The sequence below is a fragment of the Sturnira hondurensis genome, unplaced genomic scaffold, assembly GCF_014824575.4.
Source record: "Sturnira hondurensis isolate 20B ecotype Veracruz unplaced genomic scaffold, ASM1482457v3 Scaffold0022017, whole genome shotgun sequence".
In the NCBI taxonomy this organism is placed as follows: Eukaryota; Metazoa; Chordata; class Mammalia; order Chiroptera; family Phyllostomidae; genus Sturnira; species Sturnira hondurensis.
This window is the reverse complement of record NW_028094648.1, coordinates 9,156,819-9,175,039: the sequence shown is the minus strand read 5'-3', so window position 1 is coordinate 9,175,039 and position 18,221 is coordinate 9,156,819. Positions and strand designations below refer to the sequence as shown.

The 18,221-nt window shown below is 40.0% G+C and overlaps 1 protein-coding gene across 2 annotated transcripts in view; it reads left to right on the top strand.

The window, feature by feature from the left end:
• The window catches only part of ATP10D (ATPase phospholipid transporting 10D (putative)), an 85,470-nt gene that overhangs the window by 27,162 nt on the left and 40,087 nt on the right, over positions 1–18,221 (top strand). For both annotated transcript variants that reach the window (XM_037034238.1, XM_037034239.1), the window contains 6 exons: positions 4,897–5,101; positions 7,304–7,389; positions 10,906–11,012; positions 11,290–11,421; positions 11,823–11,950; positions 12,071–12,323. In XM_037034238.1, coding sequence (XP_036890133.1) covers positions 4,897–5,101; positions 7,304–7,389; positions 10,906–11,012; positions 11,290–11,421; positions 11,823–11,950; positions 12,071–12,323 — 911 coding nt within the window. The remainder of the gene's footprint in view (positions 1–4,896; positions 5,102–7,303; positions 7,390–10,905; positions 11,013–11,289; positions 11,422–11,822; positions 11,951–12,070; positions 12,324–18,221) is intronic.

Sequence of the window (18,221 nt, the reverse complement as noted above, 5' to 3'; positions counted from 1 at the left end):
TGTTACTAAAACAGAGAGATGAATCATTTGTTGACATTTAAGCCCTTATCATATACCAGGGACAAAGAGGTGAAATGTTGAGACAGTCTCAACCTTATAAACAGCTGTAGGAAGTAGTATTTTACAATGGTCATATGTTGGACAAAATCTGGATTTTGCTCAATTTTAAGATGACCCGACTAACACTAAATTTAGCAAATTGAAAGCATACTTCTTGTATGTATTTTAAATACAAATTTTTATATATAAATAATTGTTGATTGTTCAGTGCTAATTTAGAGTTGATCTGATTCTAATGTATTTATCTGCTTCTCTAGATTGTTCTAAAAAATTCTAATCTTGGTTTTCTTACTCAGCAGCTGTGTAGCCTTGAGCAAATTATGTAAGCTAGGTAAATTCAGTTCCCTTCATTATGAACCTAATAGTAAGAAAAAAGTAGGCATGGTGCCTGTCCCTTTCTAAGTGGTAAAGAAAGGTTAGCTATTATAATGATCACTATAGGTTAGTAATAACTATTAGCTGAAGTTTATGTTCATCACATTAACGGTTTCTTTCCTAAGTACTGGAGAAATCCTTATAACACTGCACAATTTCATAAATATTAAAATTGCCTGATGGGGGACCTGGTGTCATTTTTCTCAGGGGTCTCTTTAGACATAGTCCAGATCGATTTTAGATGATTTACATATAAACTTAAAGATGAGATGCAATATTCTAGTAAATTGTTCAAGATCTGTTTCAAGAGACCTATTTATGACTTCCTTTCATAATAGAGTCAGGTAACTATGTCTTTCTTAACGGTATTCCATGTAATGTGCTTTGGTTTAATATTGTAAAAGAAATAAAGCTTACCTTTTCCCCTAAAATTGTTCTTAAAAAATGATAAGGAGTTAAAGAAATTAAGGTAGGCTGTAAGACCATGCCTTGTTGATTTAAATGTGCTAACTTAAATTCTTATGAAATACAAAGAAATCACTTCAGAGAACAAATTAGGGTGAAAGTATGAAGCCATTACATTTTGCAAGCTCATGGAAGAAGCAAATTAGAGTTTCTGTGCAAATAATTTGGTTCTTATTTGTAATGTGTGGTCTTTCACAAGACGCTTAATTTTCCTTGGGAAAGTATCACTGGGAAATAATAAACACTAGTATAGAAATTAAACACTTAAATCCTATTACACCCCAATTAAGTTACAATGAACTATTATAGAAAACGTGACTTTCTTAATCTTGCCTTTAAAATAGCAGCTATTTGTAAGGTTCTCAGGCTTGTTTCAGAGACCACAGGAGAGTGTTGAAAACAAGACTGTCATTCAGCAAATTTGAGTGCCTGTAGTGCATGCGGTAGGCACTGAGAGTTAGAGGCCTAGACAAAAAATAAAATAGTGCCAGCCCTCCAGGAACTCCCACTGTTTTCTGATCTTTGAAAATCACCATGTTGATGTTAGGCGTTTTAAAATGCTAGCTAAAATTAACATTTTAGAATTATCTCACAAATTCGTAGAACTTCACAATTCTTGCAATGAGACTATGTATCAGTGGTCTCCTAAGTCAATTACCTTATGTGTGACATTTTCCAAAGCAATGACCTTGAAATTCACTTGGTAATGGGTAACCAAACCATGTTTTCAGTTTGGTGGTCGTCAGTAAGTGGCTCTAACTGGGAATAAGTTTACTTCTTGAACGATGGAGTATGAAGCTACCTGCCTCGTTTCCAATTCCAGGGCCACTTAGGAGCCCTGTGACCTAGAGCAGGTTCCTTAACCTGTCAAAGCCTGTCTTTTCTCATTTGTGAAATGGAGCCATAGTGTATTTGTTGTATTATTAGCACTAACATGGTAACTGGCATAAATTAGACTCAGATGTTTATTGACATAAACTAGCTGGCTATTAGGAAATTAGCTATTTTTTTTAAAAATCCTGGTATATGGATATACCTGATATATCCTCATATATCCAATGGGGGGGGAGGGATGAACTTAATTCAATTGCAAAATTAGCTCCATTTACATTTCGTTCCAGTAGAGAATAAATAAGCTTTTCCTTCAGAAAAACTTTACTTGTGTTTGAAAGAAAAATAAAATCTTTAACCCTAATATGTAAGTTTGTCTTCACTCCCTACCTTTACAAATTCTCAGCTAATTTCCTTATAGCTCTCCTTGTAGAAAAAGTAGAGTCCATTAAGCCTGAATTGTGTAACTCAAATTCCTTCTTACGTCATCCGCATCTGCACTTACTTTCTTCCTACTTTAGATAAAGAGGTAACTCCCTTTATTGCAATTTTAATCCTTTCATCTGTTTGCTTAATCCTATTCCTTGTGGTTTCTGTATAGCCTCAACCAACACCCCCCATTCAGTCCTCTGGCTTCTACACTGCCTTTTCCGAGGGCTCCTCCCCTGCAAACCTTGTGAACGCCCAATTCTCTCATGCTCTGTCCTTTGACTTACCTTTCCTTTCGGTTACTACTCTCACCCTTTATTCTTTTCGTAGCTAAATGTCATGAAATACTCTCTTTCTCCAACCTCTAATCACTTTTGGAGTCACTGGAGGTCTCCCTTCTTTACACTCTCCATTGATAATTTCATGCTCATGGCCTTTCTCCGTGACAGCAGGTATCCTAATAACCAAATGCTATAGGCATGACTCCTATTTTGCTTCCTGCCCCGCCATGATTGCTCCCTTTTTGAAATTTTCTTGTCCTCTGATTTCTCTGACATCTCTTTCTCTTGGGTCTTCTTTCACTTCTCTCTCGCTTTGAAGTCTTCTTCCCTAAGGAATGTGATATCTTTACCTGTGGTCAGCTGCCCTCTGTGTACCTTGGTCAGATCAGAATCTTCAATTTGCTGCACAGGGTTAATTCCAAACTGAATTTATGACCGCCCCTGTGGTGGTTGTTTATAAAAATCCAAGACATCATTCTGTCTCACAAGTTAGAAACCCGAGTGTCATCCTTGATCACTCTTCATTATCTTTATTGTCACTTTATTACACGTAGTAAGTCAAAAACCTTTGTTGTCCCTAGTACACAAAATGTCTTGATTTAAGTTCCTGCTATTCATGCCTGTTGCTACTGCCATTATTCTGACCATCTGCCTCCCATCCCTGAATTATTTTAATAGCTTCCCATTGATTTCATGGCCATTCCTGCTTTTAACTAGACTGGCACCCAATTACTCTGATGCAGGAGTTATCAAATAGAGATAAGCTCACATTCTTCTTCTTGGGAACCTTTAGTGACTCCCCATTTTCTATGGCAAGAAGTTCCTACTCCAGTGTACGGCATGTAGGACTGAACCTTCAAAATATGACTGCCTATATTTTTGATGTTCTCTCTGTTACTCCCTCCTTGGAAGAGTGAACTGGTGTGCACAAACATTAGGGAAAAGATTGTTAGACAAAATAAATCATTGATTTGCCTTTTTCTATGAACTAATAAACTCCAGCTAGTCAGGGATTTCTTTTAGTTGGATTCATTGTGGTGCATTAGATATTTCAGGAGAATGTGTTCTAAAAATGTACTTCTTCGTCCCTTAAGCTAATTTCTTGAAATGTCTGATATAATTCTGTACAGAATTGCATCGAATTTTGGCCCAAGGTGGAATTTCTATTTAATCTGATGTGTTAGCTTCTAAAATATATAGGCTGTGTAACTTAGAATATAACTATTTCCCAGGCTTCTTTGACAATGACTTTAAATATTTAGTCCCATAATTATAATAGAAAATAAATCTTTACCTCTAAAATAAGTGTATTTTTCTGACAAATACCAGTTCGTTTTAGATATTTGGGAGGCAATGGGGAAATGAGACAGATTTTCCTAACTTTTGTTGGCAGCGTTGTATGTGAAATGCTGCTTATCTAGCTGATGTGATGTTCTGTAATACAAACATCCTCATTCTACTCTGAGGAGAAGGCTTTGTGGTACATAATTCATGTTGTTGGCATGAAAAGGCATGAGAAGTTTGGCAGAAAACATCAACGTAAAGCAGAATATTTAAGGCAAGTCAAGCTCACATGATGCATTTCTCCTTTAAAAATTTTTTAATATGTAGAATGAATAAATGACAGTTGAAAAGAGATAAAATTTGTCATTTAATTTTGTAGAAATCAGTTGCAATGACTCAAGATATTTTAACCAGTATTTTTATTAATGGTTAAGTAGAGCTGTTAATATGGTCATATAATGATGTTTTTAAAGATTTTGTTTACTTATTTTTAGAGAGAGGGGAAGGGTGGGAAAAAGAGAGGGAAAGAAAATTGATGTGAGCAAGAAACATCAGTTGGTCGCCTCTCATTAGGCGCCCTGACTCAGGACCAAACCCGCAACCCAGGCATGTGCCCCACCCAGAATCTGACAAGTGACCTTTCACTTTGCTGGACAACGCCCAACCAACTGAGCCATGCTGGTCAGGGCTGTATGATTTTTTAAATGTTGCATCTGGGTATTTTTTCCATCTCTTCTGTGTTTCCTTTAATTATCCATCCCATCTGCCACAGGGGCAGCTCTCGGACAGCAGGCTTTGTGCCTTGTGCACTTCCAGACCCTCGATGCCTCCCTGAGTCCAGGGTAGGTGCAGGAATTGCTACATATATACATGAACCCATCAAATACTGATTTTAATTTTATCTCAGAATTATACTCAAACAACATAATGGTTCAAAATGTGATGGGAAAAAAAGAGCTGAAAAATGTTTCAGCAGCTAGTAACTAATTTCCAGGTACAGCAAGTTATGGAATTTAGGTTTCACAATTCTCTGGCTCCCTTTTTACCATTTAATGAATTAAAATTCACCTAAATACTTTAAAGACACTTCAAATTATATAGTAAAACTTAAACACTACTATATATGGTTTTGGCTTGATAGTCTCTTTAAACATTTTTTTTTCAATTTTAGGAAAGAGAAAAAATACCTTGATCGATGCTGGAAAGATGTTACTGTTGGGGATTTTATTCGCCTTTCCTGTAATGAGGTCATCCCTGCGGATATGGTCTTACTCTTTTCCACCGATCCAGATGGAATCTGTCACATTGAGACTTCTGGTCTCGACGGAGAGAGCAATTTAAAACAGAGGCAGGTGGTTCGAGGATATGCAGAGCAGGTAAATAACATGTTGTCAGTTGGTGGCATTAACTTTTTTTTTTTTAGAAAATGACTAAGCTTGTTTTTTACATGTATACATAAAGAGATTTTAGCATTTGTTTTCCCATTAAAAATAGAATTCCAAAAGGCTCAATTCAGCTCCCACTATCAGTGGAAGTATGCTATGTTTTATAAATAAAAGGATCCGTGACTTTGGAGTTCAGACAGTTCAGTATGGCCATCATATATATGTTTTGGAACTACATTAAAGGAACCTAATAGAATTATTTTGACCTTGGGTGGTGGGCACACAATGTGATGTGTGCAGATGATGTGTCCTAACTATAGACCCTTATCTTTAGTAAATTTTATCACCTGAGATCACATTGTACCCGTCTTTTAACCTATGTGTTTGGATCCTCTGTGATTGATATGCCTATGTGATTTTATTAGCCAATGTCACCCCAAGAGCTTTATGTAAAAAAAGAATTATTTTGAAATTTGGAAAATTATTTTGTAATAGAAATAATCATCTTCTAATTTATCTTTCTTAAGCTCAGACTTTGTTATTGAAGCTGGAGACGTAAATAGATCATTGTTCTTAAAAATCTATCATTAGTTATACACCAAGTAGTAAGACTTTTGTGGTTTCTCGTGCCATGGAGCTTCTAAACTTTTTTCACGGTGCTGTGGTGAAGGAAACAAGGACTTTGAAGTTATGTTAATTGACATGAGTTTCAATGAATTCCAACTCACCATTTAATTACTGTGTGACTTTGAGCCAGTCACTGACACACTTTATGCTTCCATTTCTTTGTCTTAAAATGGACATGATGTCTCCTCCTACCATTGCTGTGAGACTCAGGTGAAGTAATACATGCAAAGGCATCACACATAATGCCTAACTATGAGTTTTCCTTCCCTTTCCTTGAAAGTGCTTAAGACGAAGTATTTTTAATTTTAATGGTCTTCTTCTCAGTGAACTACTATTAGGTCAGATTTTCTTCGTGTTATACTTGTAAAGCCAGAAAGTGCTTTAGCCAGAGAAGACCCTTATCTTTAGTAAATTTTATCACCTGAGCTCACATTGTACCCGTCTTTTAACCTATGTATTTGCATCCTCTGTGATTGATATGCCTCTGAACTTCTTGTCCTTGTCACTTTTGTAAGAGTTGCTGTACCTGACATTTGCAAAAATCTTGTACCTCTTGGGATTTAATCACATACTACTAAATAATGACTTGCGGGTGATGTTAGTTAATTAATCAGCACCATTAAGGGTGAGCGCTTCCCTGAGGTCAGGATTCCAGGACCTCACGTAATCCTGGCTCTAAATACCTTCTTGCTTTGAGACCTTTGACAAATGACGATCCTCTTTGTGTCTCTCTTTCTGCATCTGTAAAGAGACCTAACTATAGTACCACTGGGGACTGGGAAGGAGCAATTAGTTAACCTACTTAAATAATATAGATTCTCTTACATCAGAAGAACTCGAAAAATTATTAGCAAATCAAATTGTATGATCATAATTCACATTTTCCATATGTTTGCTATGAAATATACATTAATATTTAACAAGCTATACCCATAGCATTTTTCGTGAACCAAAGTCATAAAAATAAAAAGGAAAATGAGACAGGGTTGGTGTGGCTTGTTCGGAGTGAGTCCATGCCTGTGTTCTGTAAAGACACTTTGCGTGTTTGCTCATTGGTTTTACACAGCATTCTCGAATTATTGTTTGATCCACTGAGTATTTTGTAAGATACTGATGTTCAGCTTATTTTTGTAAATAAAGTTTGCTGGGTTCAAATGGGTGTGTGTCAAAGTGCTCACATATACATTTACTCTCAGAAACTATCCATGAGGTCAAAGAACAATGACAAAATATTTTCAGCTTTTTGGTGCTTCCTAGGTGAGAGCGTTTGCTGTATGAGTAGAGGCTCTCTCCTGCAGAGTCCTGCGTGGATCTCAGTACAGGACTCAAACGTGCGCATCACTTGCCGGTGTTCGCTGCGGGACCATTCTGGTCTGATTCATTCATTCATAATTATGCCTATGTTTTCCTTCATTTGGACAATTTGTGACATAAACTTTGTGGCAAGAATAGCTATCTTTCCCTTAAGAATGGGTGAAAGGATAAACATTTAAAACTTAAAGGTTTAACCTTGAATTCCTCTTGTGTTATTACTTAAAAAATATATGTGTAAATATATATTTTTAGGACTCTGAAGTTGATCCTGAGAACTTCTCCAGTAGGATAGAATGTGAAAGTCCAAACAACGACCTCAGCAGATTCCGAGGCTTCCTGTGAGTGATACATGACTTACCTTTGTGGGTGTGAGTGGAATTGTGTGTTGCATGTACATTTGACTTGATAAGACTTTTGTGTACTTATATCCAAGATAAATCACTTATGGCCATATGTTTAGACACCTTATTAATTTGGCAGATATTTACCTATGTATATTTAAAAAATAACAAAGTCTTGTCTTTAAACTAGTCCTGGAATTTCAGTGGTGTAGGAATGTCTTACATAAGGTCCACATTAAGCCCGAGACATGTTAGTTGTTTGGAAGGAGGTGTTTGGATAGAACTAACAGCTTAAGTGACATGCAGGGAGAGTGTCCTTCTGCAGAATTAGAGCAGCGTGCAGACAGTTATGGTTGGCAAAAGCTACTCAGTGATTTGACACACGTCTAAGAAGTATGAAAAATCACGACCGTCTTCATTCTGGAGCCTTCTTGTAGCATCCACATCCCTTCTGCACGAGCAGCTAGGTTTGGGGTCTTACCTAATTTTGTGCCCGGCTTAGGCCACTTAAGTGCTTTCTGCACTTGCCTCCAACCCCTTAACTAGTCCCAAGGCCCTTTATGCCCTGACTCTCCACATTATAACTTGTCCCCAGATTCCTGGTCGCCATGTTTGCTTGCCCTTTGGTTCCTCCATTCGTGATAAGCTCTTTTGATGTCTGTTTCAACATGTGCTGCCTTCCGATCTGGTTAGTGTGGTCTGTCCAATGAAGTGGGCTTCCTCCTGGAATCCACAGCTGGAAGGTGCTGTCCACTGCCTCTCCTCTCCCTCAGATTCTTTCCTCCGTAGTGTTCTGGCGATGCCTGTATTCAGAGCTGGCTTACCAGCTTTCAGAGAAGCATTCAGTGAGAGGATCAGGGATTTTCCTGTGGAATTACGTTTAGCCACTGAACCAGTTCCTTGTGCTTTTCTTACTCTGTGGCCTGTTTTCTAAAATCAACAAAAATTGAGATGCTCAAGCCCACCCCCTGTCTGATGCCTTCTCCGATCCTACTCTCAAGCAGAACCGACTTCCTCCCTAGTTGTGCTGCATGGTATGCTATCATATTCTATCATAATAGCTATAATATTTTTATTAGACCTAAGTATTTTATAGCACGTACCTCCTCTTGGATCACAGGAGCCAAGACTATGAGTGTTTGTTTTTCTGTTCCCAGCATCTGTAGATATAGATGTTACCTAGGTTCTCGAGTGGATGAGAGCTCTGTGTGTTCAGCCTTTGCTTCATATGGAATCCAAAGGTCCCATGCCCTGAGTGTCAAACATCACTCTCCCATCAGGTGAAGGACATGTTTAGCATTTAGGCAGATGCAACCAAGAAGGAAGCTGGTAACCTAGAGTGATGTAATGGTGAAAATAAGGATCCCAAGGGAAAAAATTAATATTTACTAAGCAACTTTGGAAGTGATGCTTTTGTGTGCTCACTTTGTCCCCGTGAAGGTTCTGTGGATAATGCGTGCTGTATTGATGAGGATTGGGTGGTGCTGGCCAGGGAACGTGAATGTTGGGACTTGAATTTCCTCCTCCGTAAAACCAGGATGTTGAATTCAATTAAATTAAATACAAGGACACTTCTAGTGCTGACCGTGACCCTGTGGTTCATTCTTTGTACTACACCCGTATATATGAAAGGAGTACACTTCTTAATGGAAAGTGCTTTAAAAATTAAATGATACCTGGTTTTCTCCTCCTTTGTGGTGTGAAACCTTTTTAAAAGTGTTTTTCTTCTTATAATGCCAGATAGCAAGGATAGCAGAAACAATGACAATTTTTCTGTGTGTAAGGAAAAAAAAACAGCCTATAGGCTGAAATGGATCACTTAGAAAGCGATCTGATTTTAGTGCCGAAATTAAGGGGGCATTTTCAAACTATGTGAGATACATTAGTTTCTGCTCACTTTTAAAAATTTTCTAAAGACTGTATTTTTGCCACGAAGGCAATTTAATCAAGTAATTATTTCGATAATTTTTAAACTATTTAGTACAAAAAATGTCAAATATGCAAAATTAGAAAGAAGTATGATGAACACTCACAGGCCCTCCCTTGGGTTTAGCTATTCCAAAGTTTTGCCGATTTGTTTCAATTATTCCCCCACTTCCTTCCCCACTCCTACATTGTATCGTCTCACTGTGCGCCATGATTACATAGCAGAAAAGGATTTTTTAAAAAAACATAGTGATAACATCATTATCACATCTAACTAAGAACAATTTCTTAGTATCATCTAATACAACAGTCCCCAACCTTTTGGTACCAGGGACTGGTTTGTGGAAGACAGTTTTTCCACAGACCCCGGGGCCTGGTTTCCAGATGATTCAAGTGCTTTCCATTCAAGCTCACCTCCTGCTATGCGGCCGGGTTCCTAAGGGGCCCACACCCCAACCCGGGACACGGTCTGGAGGTTGGGGACCCCTGCTCTAATGCCTAGTTTTTGTTCAAATGTCTTCTCTTATCTCAAAAAAAATTTTATCATCAACTTACTCTAATCAGGATCAAACCCAGGTCTATACATTGTATTTGGTTGATAGGTCTCCACATTTCCCTTGCCAAGAAATCAGGTCATGTAGCTTGCAGTATTTACCACATTTCAAACTGTGCCGAATGCATCCTCCTTGCATTGAAGATGCAGTCAGCCCTCCTTTTGCCCCTGTGCCTTTCGTGTGTTAAATAAATCAGGTCACTTTGCCTCTAGAGTTTGCCAGGTTTCGGATTTAATTGACTGAGTCCATGCAGTGGTGGCTGACATGTTTCATGGCCCTCTTATCCTGTAAACTGCCCAGGGTCACTTTCACGGTCGATAAAAGAAGTAGTTTCTCTCCCTAGAAAATGACAAATGTATTGTGTATATACACACCCATGCAGGAAATAGTGCATATGATTTCAAAGGCTTCACACATCCTCAGAAGCCATAGACCCCAGGTTGGTTTGCCCTGATAGAGGCTGGATTGGGTTCCCATGGAGATATGCACTTCCTATCCCATAATACGTGGAGGCCTGTGGTGCCCCTTGTCCTGTTGGTAGGTCTGTTATGATTAGTGTCAAGTAATCCTTTTATTATCACGTTCCCCATCAACCTTTTACTTAATGACTTTACAAATTAGCAATTATCACTGCCTAGAATGATTCTTGATTACCTCCAGGTTGAAAATGATGATTTTTCCAGTTCTATCAATAACTGCTCCTTCATCAGCTATTTATTACCTGAAACATAAGTACAGTTTGTACTAGAGAAATAGGTTCCTTATTTAGAATATTGTTGAGCTTCTATAAAACTAGAAGTTGACACACAAAAAAAGAATACTAGAAAACAGTGGTATTTAGAACTTGTTACGTCTTTTCCCAGCCAAAGCAAATAACTGAAATAATAAAAGCAAATGGGCCAGAGATTTGAAAACTTTCCTGTGAACAGCCTAACTTAATACTTTAATCAAGAAAATGCAAAACCATGATTTTTATTTTCACATCCCCACTCTCGCTGTTTAAAAATGAACCTGTATGCGGTCTTCCTTACAGAGAGCATTCCAACAAAGAACGTGTGGGCCTCAGTAAAGAAAATTTGTTGCTTAGAGGATGCACCATCAGAAACACAGAGGCTGTTGTGGGCATTGTGGTTTATGCAGGTTGGTTTTCACCACTCTCTCCTCTGGGCTTTCCTACAAGTTAATGTTTTCCACTCATTCAAAATGCGCTCTTCAGAAGCAGAGAGGAAATGTTGTACTGATAAACTTCATCATTGGTGTCAGTTTTTTTAAATGGATTACAAAAGCAAACTAAATTAGCAAACTATATTCTATAACTCCATTTTATTAAATGATCTGCCAGAGAGATTTTAAAATATGATATTTGCTGCCTGGCTTTAATTTGCACGTTCTCTGACCCGCTGTGTTACTTACGTAGGCCATGAAACCAAAGCGATGCTGAACAACAGTGGTCCCAGGTACAAGCGCAGCAAATTAGAAAGAAGAGCAAATACAGACATCCTCTGGTGTGTTCTGCTTTTGGTTATAATGTGTTTGACCGGTGCACTGGGTAGGTAAAATTTCATTATTCGCAGACATCTTTTCAGCAAGATATTCATTTAAAAGTATTTTACTTTCAAAAATTTATGAATGTCTGACCTACGTAAGAAGGCTTTATTTGCCAGCGGGTTTTCCCTCCCTCAAATCCGAAGCTCATTCTTTGGCCTGAAAAGCACGAATGTTGACGATATTCCGTTGTAGGTGCCGCAGTACTGAAGGGACCTGGGGAGGGATTTAAATAGAAATAGACAGACAAGAGAATGTATAGAATTTTGAATTTGAATTTGTTCCCAAAACAAATGATGGTTCATCCAAAATAAATGCTCTCATCTCTCTGTTTTTAAAAATAAAGTTCTCTGTTTACGTAACATATATGTAGCATCCATTTGATATCTGTGTATTTTTTGAAAGGTCATGGCATCTGGTTGAGTAGATACGAAAACGTGCCGTTTTTTCACCTCCCTGAGCCTGATGGACATGTCATTGCACCACTGTTGGCAGGATTCTATATGTTTTGGACCATGATCATTTTGTTGCAGGTAATTTCTGTCGAGCTCATTATAGTGTTTTAAGATCTTTGCTACTTACCCAACTATATTCAATTTCTCAACCTTTCTTTTCAGTCTGCAACATTTTTTAAATTGTGTGGTCCTTTTCAGGTCCTGATTCCCATTTCTCTCTACGTTTCCATTGAAATTGTGAAGCTTGGACAAATATATTTCATTCAAAGTGATGTGGATTTCTACAATGAGAAAATGGATTCCACCATTCAGTGCCGAGCCCTGAATATCACTGAGGACCTCGGACAGATTCAGTACCTCTTTTCTGACAAGACAGGAACGCTCACCGAGAATAAGATGGTTTTTCGGAGGTGCAGCGTGGCAGGCTTCGATTACTGCCATGAAGAAAATGGTGAGCGTTGGGTGTATGTGAAAACCAACCTTCACATTGATCTCTTCACACTCAGCTGAAGGTTTAATAATTCTAGCATAGAAGTGCTGTATTTATCATTGGGTATTTAATCACCCAAACAGGCATTAAGCTTAACTGCCATCCTTTCAGAAGTGAATAGGTCAAAGTCAAGGAGTTTGTTGCCATGGTTTCTTTTTTTTTTTTTAAAGATTTTATTTATTTATTTATCTTTAGAGGGGAAGGAGAGAGGGAGAGAAACATCAATGTATGGTTGCCTTTTGTGTGTCCCCTGCTGGGAGTTGGCCTGCAGGGAACTTGACTACAACCCAGGCATGTGCCCTGACTGGGAATCGAACCTCGATCCTCTGGTTCGCAGGCCCGCGCTCAATCCACTGAGCTACACCAGCCAGGGCCGCCATGGTTTCTTTTAAAGGCAAGTGAATTGCCAACAGAAGCAGAAGCTGGGGTTGTGGATGGTGACAGTGGTGTTGTATTATAGATGCTTTTGAGAATTGAATGAATATATATACCATATCCTAAAAAACATTTTGAAAATAATTCCAAAGGGATTAGAGGCTCCCCCGAACCCCAACACTCAGTCCATAAGTATTTGTGGGTTCTTGGTTAAGATCACATTGTTTAAGAATAAATAAAATGAGCTGAACTTCTGACACTAAGGAAGTCAATACATAGATCTCAAGTTTTTCTTAAAGAATTGAACTTTACGTTTGTTACTTATAAAAGTAACATGTGCTCCTATGAAGATAATTCTGAGAAATGTTCAAAACAAATTAAAAGCCCTATTCCCTCAAGGTTAGCCACCATTAACAGTTTGATGAATATATAACCGTCCATTTCTTTATGTATTTTCCTCTAAATGTGAACATATCTATTTACACATGTCCCTTTTATGAGTTAGAACATGTTATGATATTGTTTTGCAATTTGCTTCTTTTATTCAACAGTATCTTGTGAACTTTTTTGCAAGACAGTTCATAACATTAAGTGCATGGTGTTGCATATTTGTGGTCAAGTTCAGTTTGCTATTATAACAGTACTTTTCAATTAACATTACTTATTTATTCAAAATATCTTGTGAGCTACTAATAGGTGGCATTAGTCCATGATATCTTATAGCTTAGAATTTGGAGCAAGAAAATAGACAAATGAGATTAAAAATTATGATAAATAAAATAAAAGAAATGCCTGTTTCTCATGTCCAACTCTAATGGGATGAAGTTATTCTTTTTAGTCTGTGTGATTTTTGTAGACATTCGGCACTATATTGTCTTAGTTTGTAATTTAGTAATGATGTTTAACTTTTTATATGCTTATCGGTCATTTGAAATCCATGTCCTTTTCCTGAACTACAAGAGTAGTTATTATTCTAGTGTTCTTATTCAAGTGTTCTTATTCTTCCTATTCTGTAGGGGAGTTTTATCTATTACATTAGTGTGATGTTCAGCTTGCATGCCCTGGTCTAAGTGATGTGTGGCCAGCGTCCATTTTCATTTGTGCACTTAGATTGAACCAGTTGTTAAATACTTTGATATTATCAGCCCTGATATTAGCCCTTTCTTCTTTATGAAGCAAATATTTTGCTAGTTTATGATTTATGGTTGTATTAGCTTTCTATAGCTGCATAACGATTTGCCACAAATGTAGTGGCCTAACACAATACAAATATACAATCTCTTGGCTTCCGTGGGTCGAGTCTCTTGGAGTCCCTTACCAGTCTGAAATCCAGGTGTCAGCTGGGACTGTGGTCTTATCTGAGGCTCAGGGGCCTGTTCTTAGCTCATTGGTTTTTGGGAGAATTGTGAGTCTCCAGGTTATGGTGCTGTGGTCCTGCCTCTGCTGGCTCTCGGCCTGAGTCATTTCTAAGCAACTCAAGGCAGCCAAACACAGGACAGTCGGCTTCTTCAAGGCCAGCAGCGGAACCTCTAGCTTTGAGCCTCTGTCTGTCACTTCAGGGAAGGACTGGCGCCTCCTGTGGTGCACTTCTTTGGAGTTTGTTTTTCGTGCACACACGAACACTCTCCTTGCTCTTCTAATGGTTACTCTATACTGCATGTAAGAATTGCTGTAGTTTATATAATTGGCCCCTTAGTTTAGGTTGTTGGCAGTCATTTGCTGTGGCAAGCAACACCAGAGTGAACAGCCTCTGATGGGTGAGGCTGGAGATTTACTAAAATTATTTGACCACAGATCTTATATTTTCAAGAAGTATTTTGCAGCGCTAATGTTTCATAAACTACATGGAAAAGCACTGCATTATTTTTTGTATTGGTAGCATGTATAATTTTGTATTTGTAACATTTAAGAGGGCTAATAATACCAGCCTTCTCCCAGCCCAGCCCCTGAACAGACACCCTGCTGATCAGTGAGTGCTTCCTTCTGCGGCTCCTCAGGCAGAGAAGCTATCGAGTGACTAAGACTCAAACGCTGCCACGACAGTGAAGTGACAGAACCCCTGTTTGTGAGCCACGCAGTGCTGCGCTGCGTCAGGTGCTGCCACGGCCTGTGAGCGCTTCTTTACTCTGCCCACCTGGAGCTTCTGGTCTCTTTCCCGCAGTGGCTTAGCAATGAGTCTGTACATGCACACACGCGCGCACTCACACTGAATGCTGAAGGGGGTGATGGTGGCAGCCCGTTCAGGTCTATCCAAGAACTGAATTCTGGGGAGACATAATATTAAGTCTAAGCCATTCTTTTCACTGCAATGAAAACAAGTTAACCCTTCGGGCTTTTCTCCTAGGAGAAATCTCCATAAAGAATACTTCTGCTTGGAAATAGCCGCTTACACATACGTAACTAACCTAAACACATCTGACCGACCATTTAATGTTTTAAAACCTTGCAACTCAGAAATCTGGTCCATGGACTAAGCAGCATACTTAGGTGCTCACACAGCTTGATGGATTCATCCTGCTCCTTCATCCCCATTGCTAGCGAAAGTAATCCCTCCACGTCTTTTCATCGTCCTTCTTCACCATGGAGCCTTCTCTCATCTGAGTGGAGGCTCTCACTGCTCCCAGACCCTCAGGCTCCTCACCTCACCCGCGAAGCCCTCCTCTTCTGTCAAGACCCCGTTGGAAGCCGCCTCCTGTCCAAACTGTACCCAGATACCCTGACTGGGGTGCTTGCCCCCCTACTTCTCAGATGCCCTCTGGTACCTCCTTTCTGACTCTATGGAGGAGCTCCACGCTCCAGATGCACTTAGCTCTTGTCTTGGACTGTGAGCTCAGTGGTAGCAGTTGGGGGCTGGGGGGCAAACTTTATTTCTCTTTGATCATCAGCACCTACAAGCGCCCAGGATGTATCTGGTACTCATTAGAACTCTGATTTAAAAAATGAGTGAGAGTTAAGAAATGCCAAAGCTGGCGTAGAATGGGAGGAGTGTGAAGGGGGTCCCTCCCTTTTACAGGACAGTAGATCAAGGCTTTGGAAGCGGAATCTAGGGCCGGACCTCTCACTCGGCTGTGCAGCACGTCTTCTCGCCCCCACAGGGTGGTTTTCCTGGAACAGCGTGGCCTCTGAGGTGTCGTCCTGTAGAAATGAGGGGCAAGAGGTGATAGCTGCCCAGGGACACACCAAAAATAAGTAGAGAGTAAAGCAGGCTTGAAGTCTCCTCACTCTGTGCCTCCAGCTCCCCTGGTAGCTATGTTCTGCAGTGTGTGTGTGCTTGGCTGGGGCTGGAGAGAGGGGTCAGCCATGGAGCCTATGATAATGACGGCGTTGGGGCTGACTGGTTGCCTTCCCAACCCTCGGGCCTCAGAGGGACTGTGCACAGTGACTCAAGTCATGCTGGGGGCTCTGCCCCTTGCTAAGGGTGGGCATGGCCGTGGGTCACAGGTCTGGCCAGTGACACAAGAGGCCCAGTGTATCTGCAGATTTTCCTCACTGAAAAAAAGAGATCTACGTAGAATCGCCAAATGCAGGAAATGAAAGTACAGGACTCCCAGTCAGATTTGAATTTGGGGTAAAGGACAGATTTTCAGTCTAAGGGTGTTCCAGCCAGCACTTGAGTGCCCCATGCAGCATTGGTGGGGTGTCTTCCTCTGGGAACACCCAAGCTCGGACAGCCTGTTCAATCCCCTGGGGCTCAGACGCTTTGGATAATGACAGATTTATGTTCATTAGACATACCCGCTCGGCCTTATTCTGTCCTGAAAGGCTGTTAGGTCCTCAGGAGCCATTGGGATTTTTTGTTTTTTTGTTTTTTGGCGGGGGGGTTGCCTGGTTGTTTTTCCCACATTGCACCTAAGAGCATTCTCTTTACCCAGCCTCCAGTGAAGTCGGCTGTGGTGACAGGAATCACAGGTTTCCTGTGTTACTGGGAGCGGGGCTGTGAGGAACTCTGAAGCTATGTGCACACGTGTAGAACACCCAGGGCAGTGAGCTGAAGTGTGGTGAGTGGTCAGTTCCTTGCTCACTGGCTGGCCTGAAAAATTCACGGCAGCTCAGGGTCCCCAGCTATACAATCATTACTGAGCTCATAGGATCGTTATGAGAATTTTAATGGGGTGAAACATGCAAAAGGGCACTATTACTTAGAAGATAGTTTGACATGTTCTTTAAAAAATACAACACAATCTTAGCAATTGCACTCCTTACTATTTATCTAAAGGGATTGAAAACTTATATCCATCCACACAAAGTTCTGCACTCAGATGTGTATGGAAGCTGTCTTTGCAATTGCCGAAAAGTAGAAGCAACCAAGATGTCCTTCGGTAGACAAATGAATAAATAAACTAACCCCTCCAGACAAGGGAACATCATTCAGTGCTGAAAAGAAATGAGCGATGAAGCCATAAAAAGACACGGAGAAAACTGAAATGCGTGTGTTGACTGTTTATGTGTCTTCCAGACACGGGACATAATGAGAAACAAGGCAGATAGGGCCCTGCTCTCACAGAGCTTCTACTGGAGAGAGTGGTCACCAATAAATTAATTTTTAAATCAAGAAAAATACTAAACAGTAAAAAGTGCTTGCAAAGAATTAAAATGGGATGATATAATAAAGATTATTCAGAATTGGGTGACTGGGCAAGGACCCTCTAAAGGGGACCTTAGAGCCTAGATCTAAAGTACATAGTCTTGAAGTTCAGGGGCAAAAGCCTTTCGATCAGAACGAGCAGCTAGGCTAGCCTGCAGGCAGAAATGCACTGGGCAATTCTCCAAGTAAAAGAAAGGCCAGTGAGGCTGAGTTGTAGTGGAAGTGTGGAAGAAGGAGAGGCAAGAAAGGCAGAGAGGTCAGCAGAGGTCAGGTCGTTCTGAGCTATGTAAGCCACGAGAAGGGGCTCAGAATTTATTCTGAGTGAATGGTGAAGCCACCAGAGAGCTCTGTGCTTTACCTGTAGGAAGCTCACTCTAGCTACTGTGTGAGGAATGGGTTGCTGAGGGGCAGGGAGACCAGTTATGAGGCTAGTGCAGTAGTCCTGTTGAGAGATGATGATGACTTGGGCGAAGGTAATGGTGATGGAGAGAATTCGAGGTATTTGAGATGTGTTTTGGATAGATAGTGGACTGCTGTTGGCGATGCTTTGACTCTGGTGACTAGGGAGGAAGAGAGGAACCAGGGAGAATCCTAGGTTTTGGGCGTAAGTAACTAGATAGTCAGGTACCATTTACACAGTTGGGGAAGACAGAGAAAGCGTAAGTCCGAGGGAGAAGAAAAGGAGAGTTCTATTGTCACATGTCGAGTTTAAGTTATTTATTTACTAATTCAACAAGAGTTTACTGAGTATCTGTCAACACTGCTTTGGGCTCTGGGGATATCACATTAACATACCAGATAAAATGATTTGCCCTTTTGAAGTTAATAGTAAAAATATAAGCAAATAAGATATACACTGTCTAGATGGTGGCAAGTGCTGGGCTAGGATTGGTAGTAAA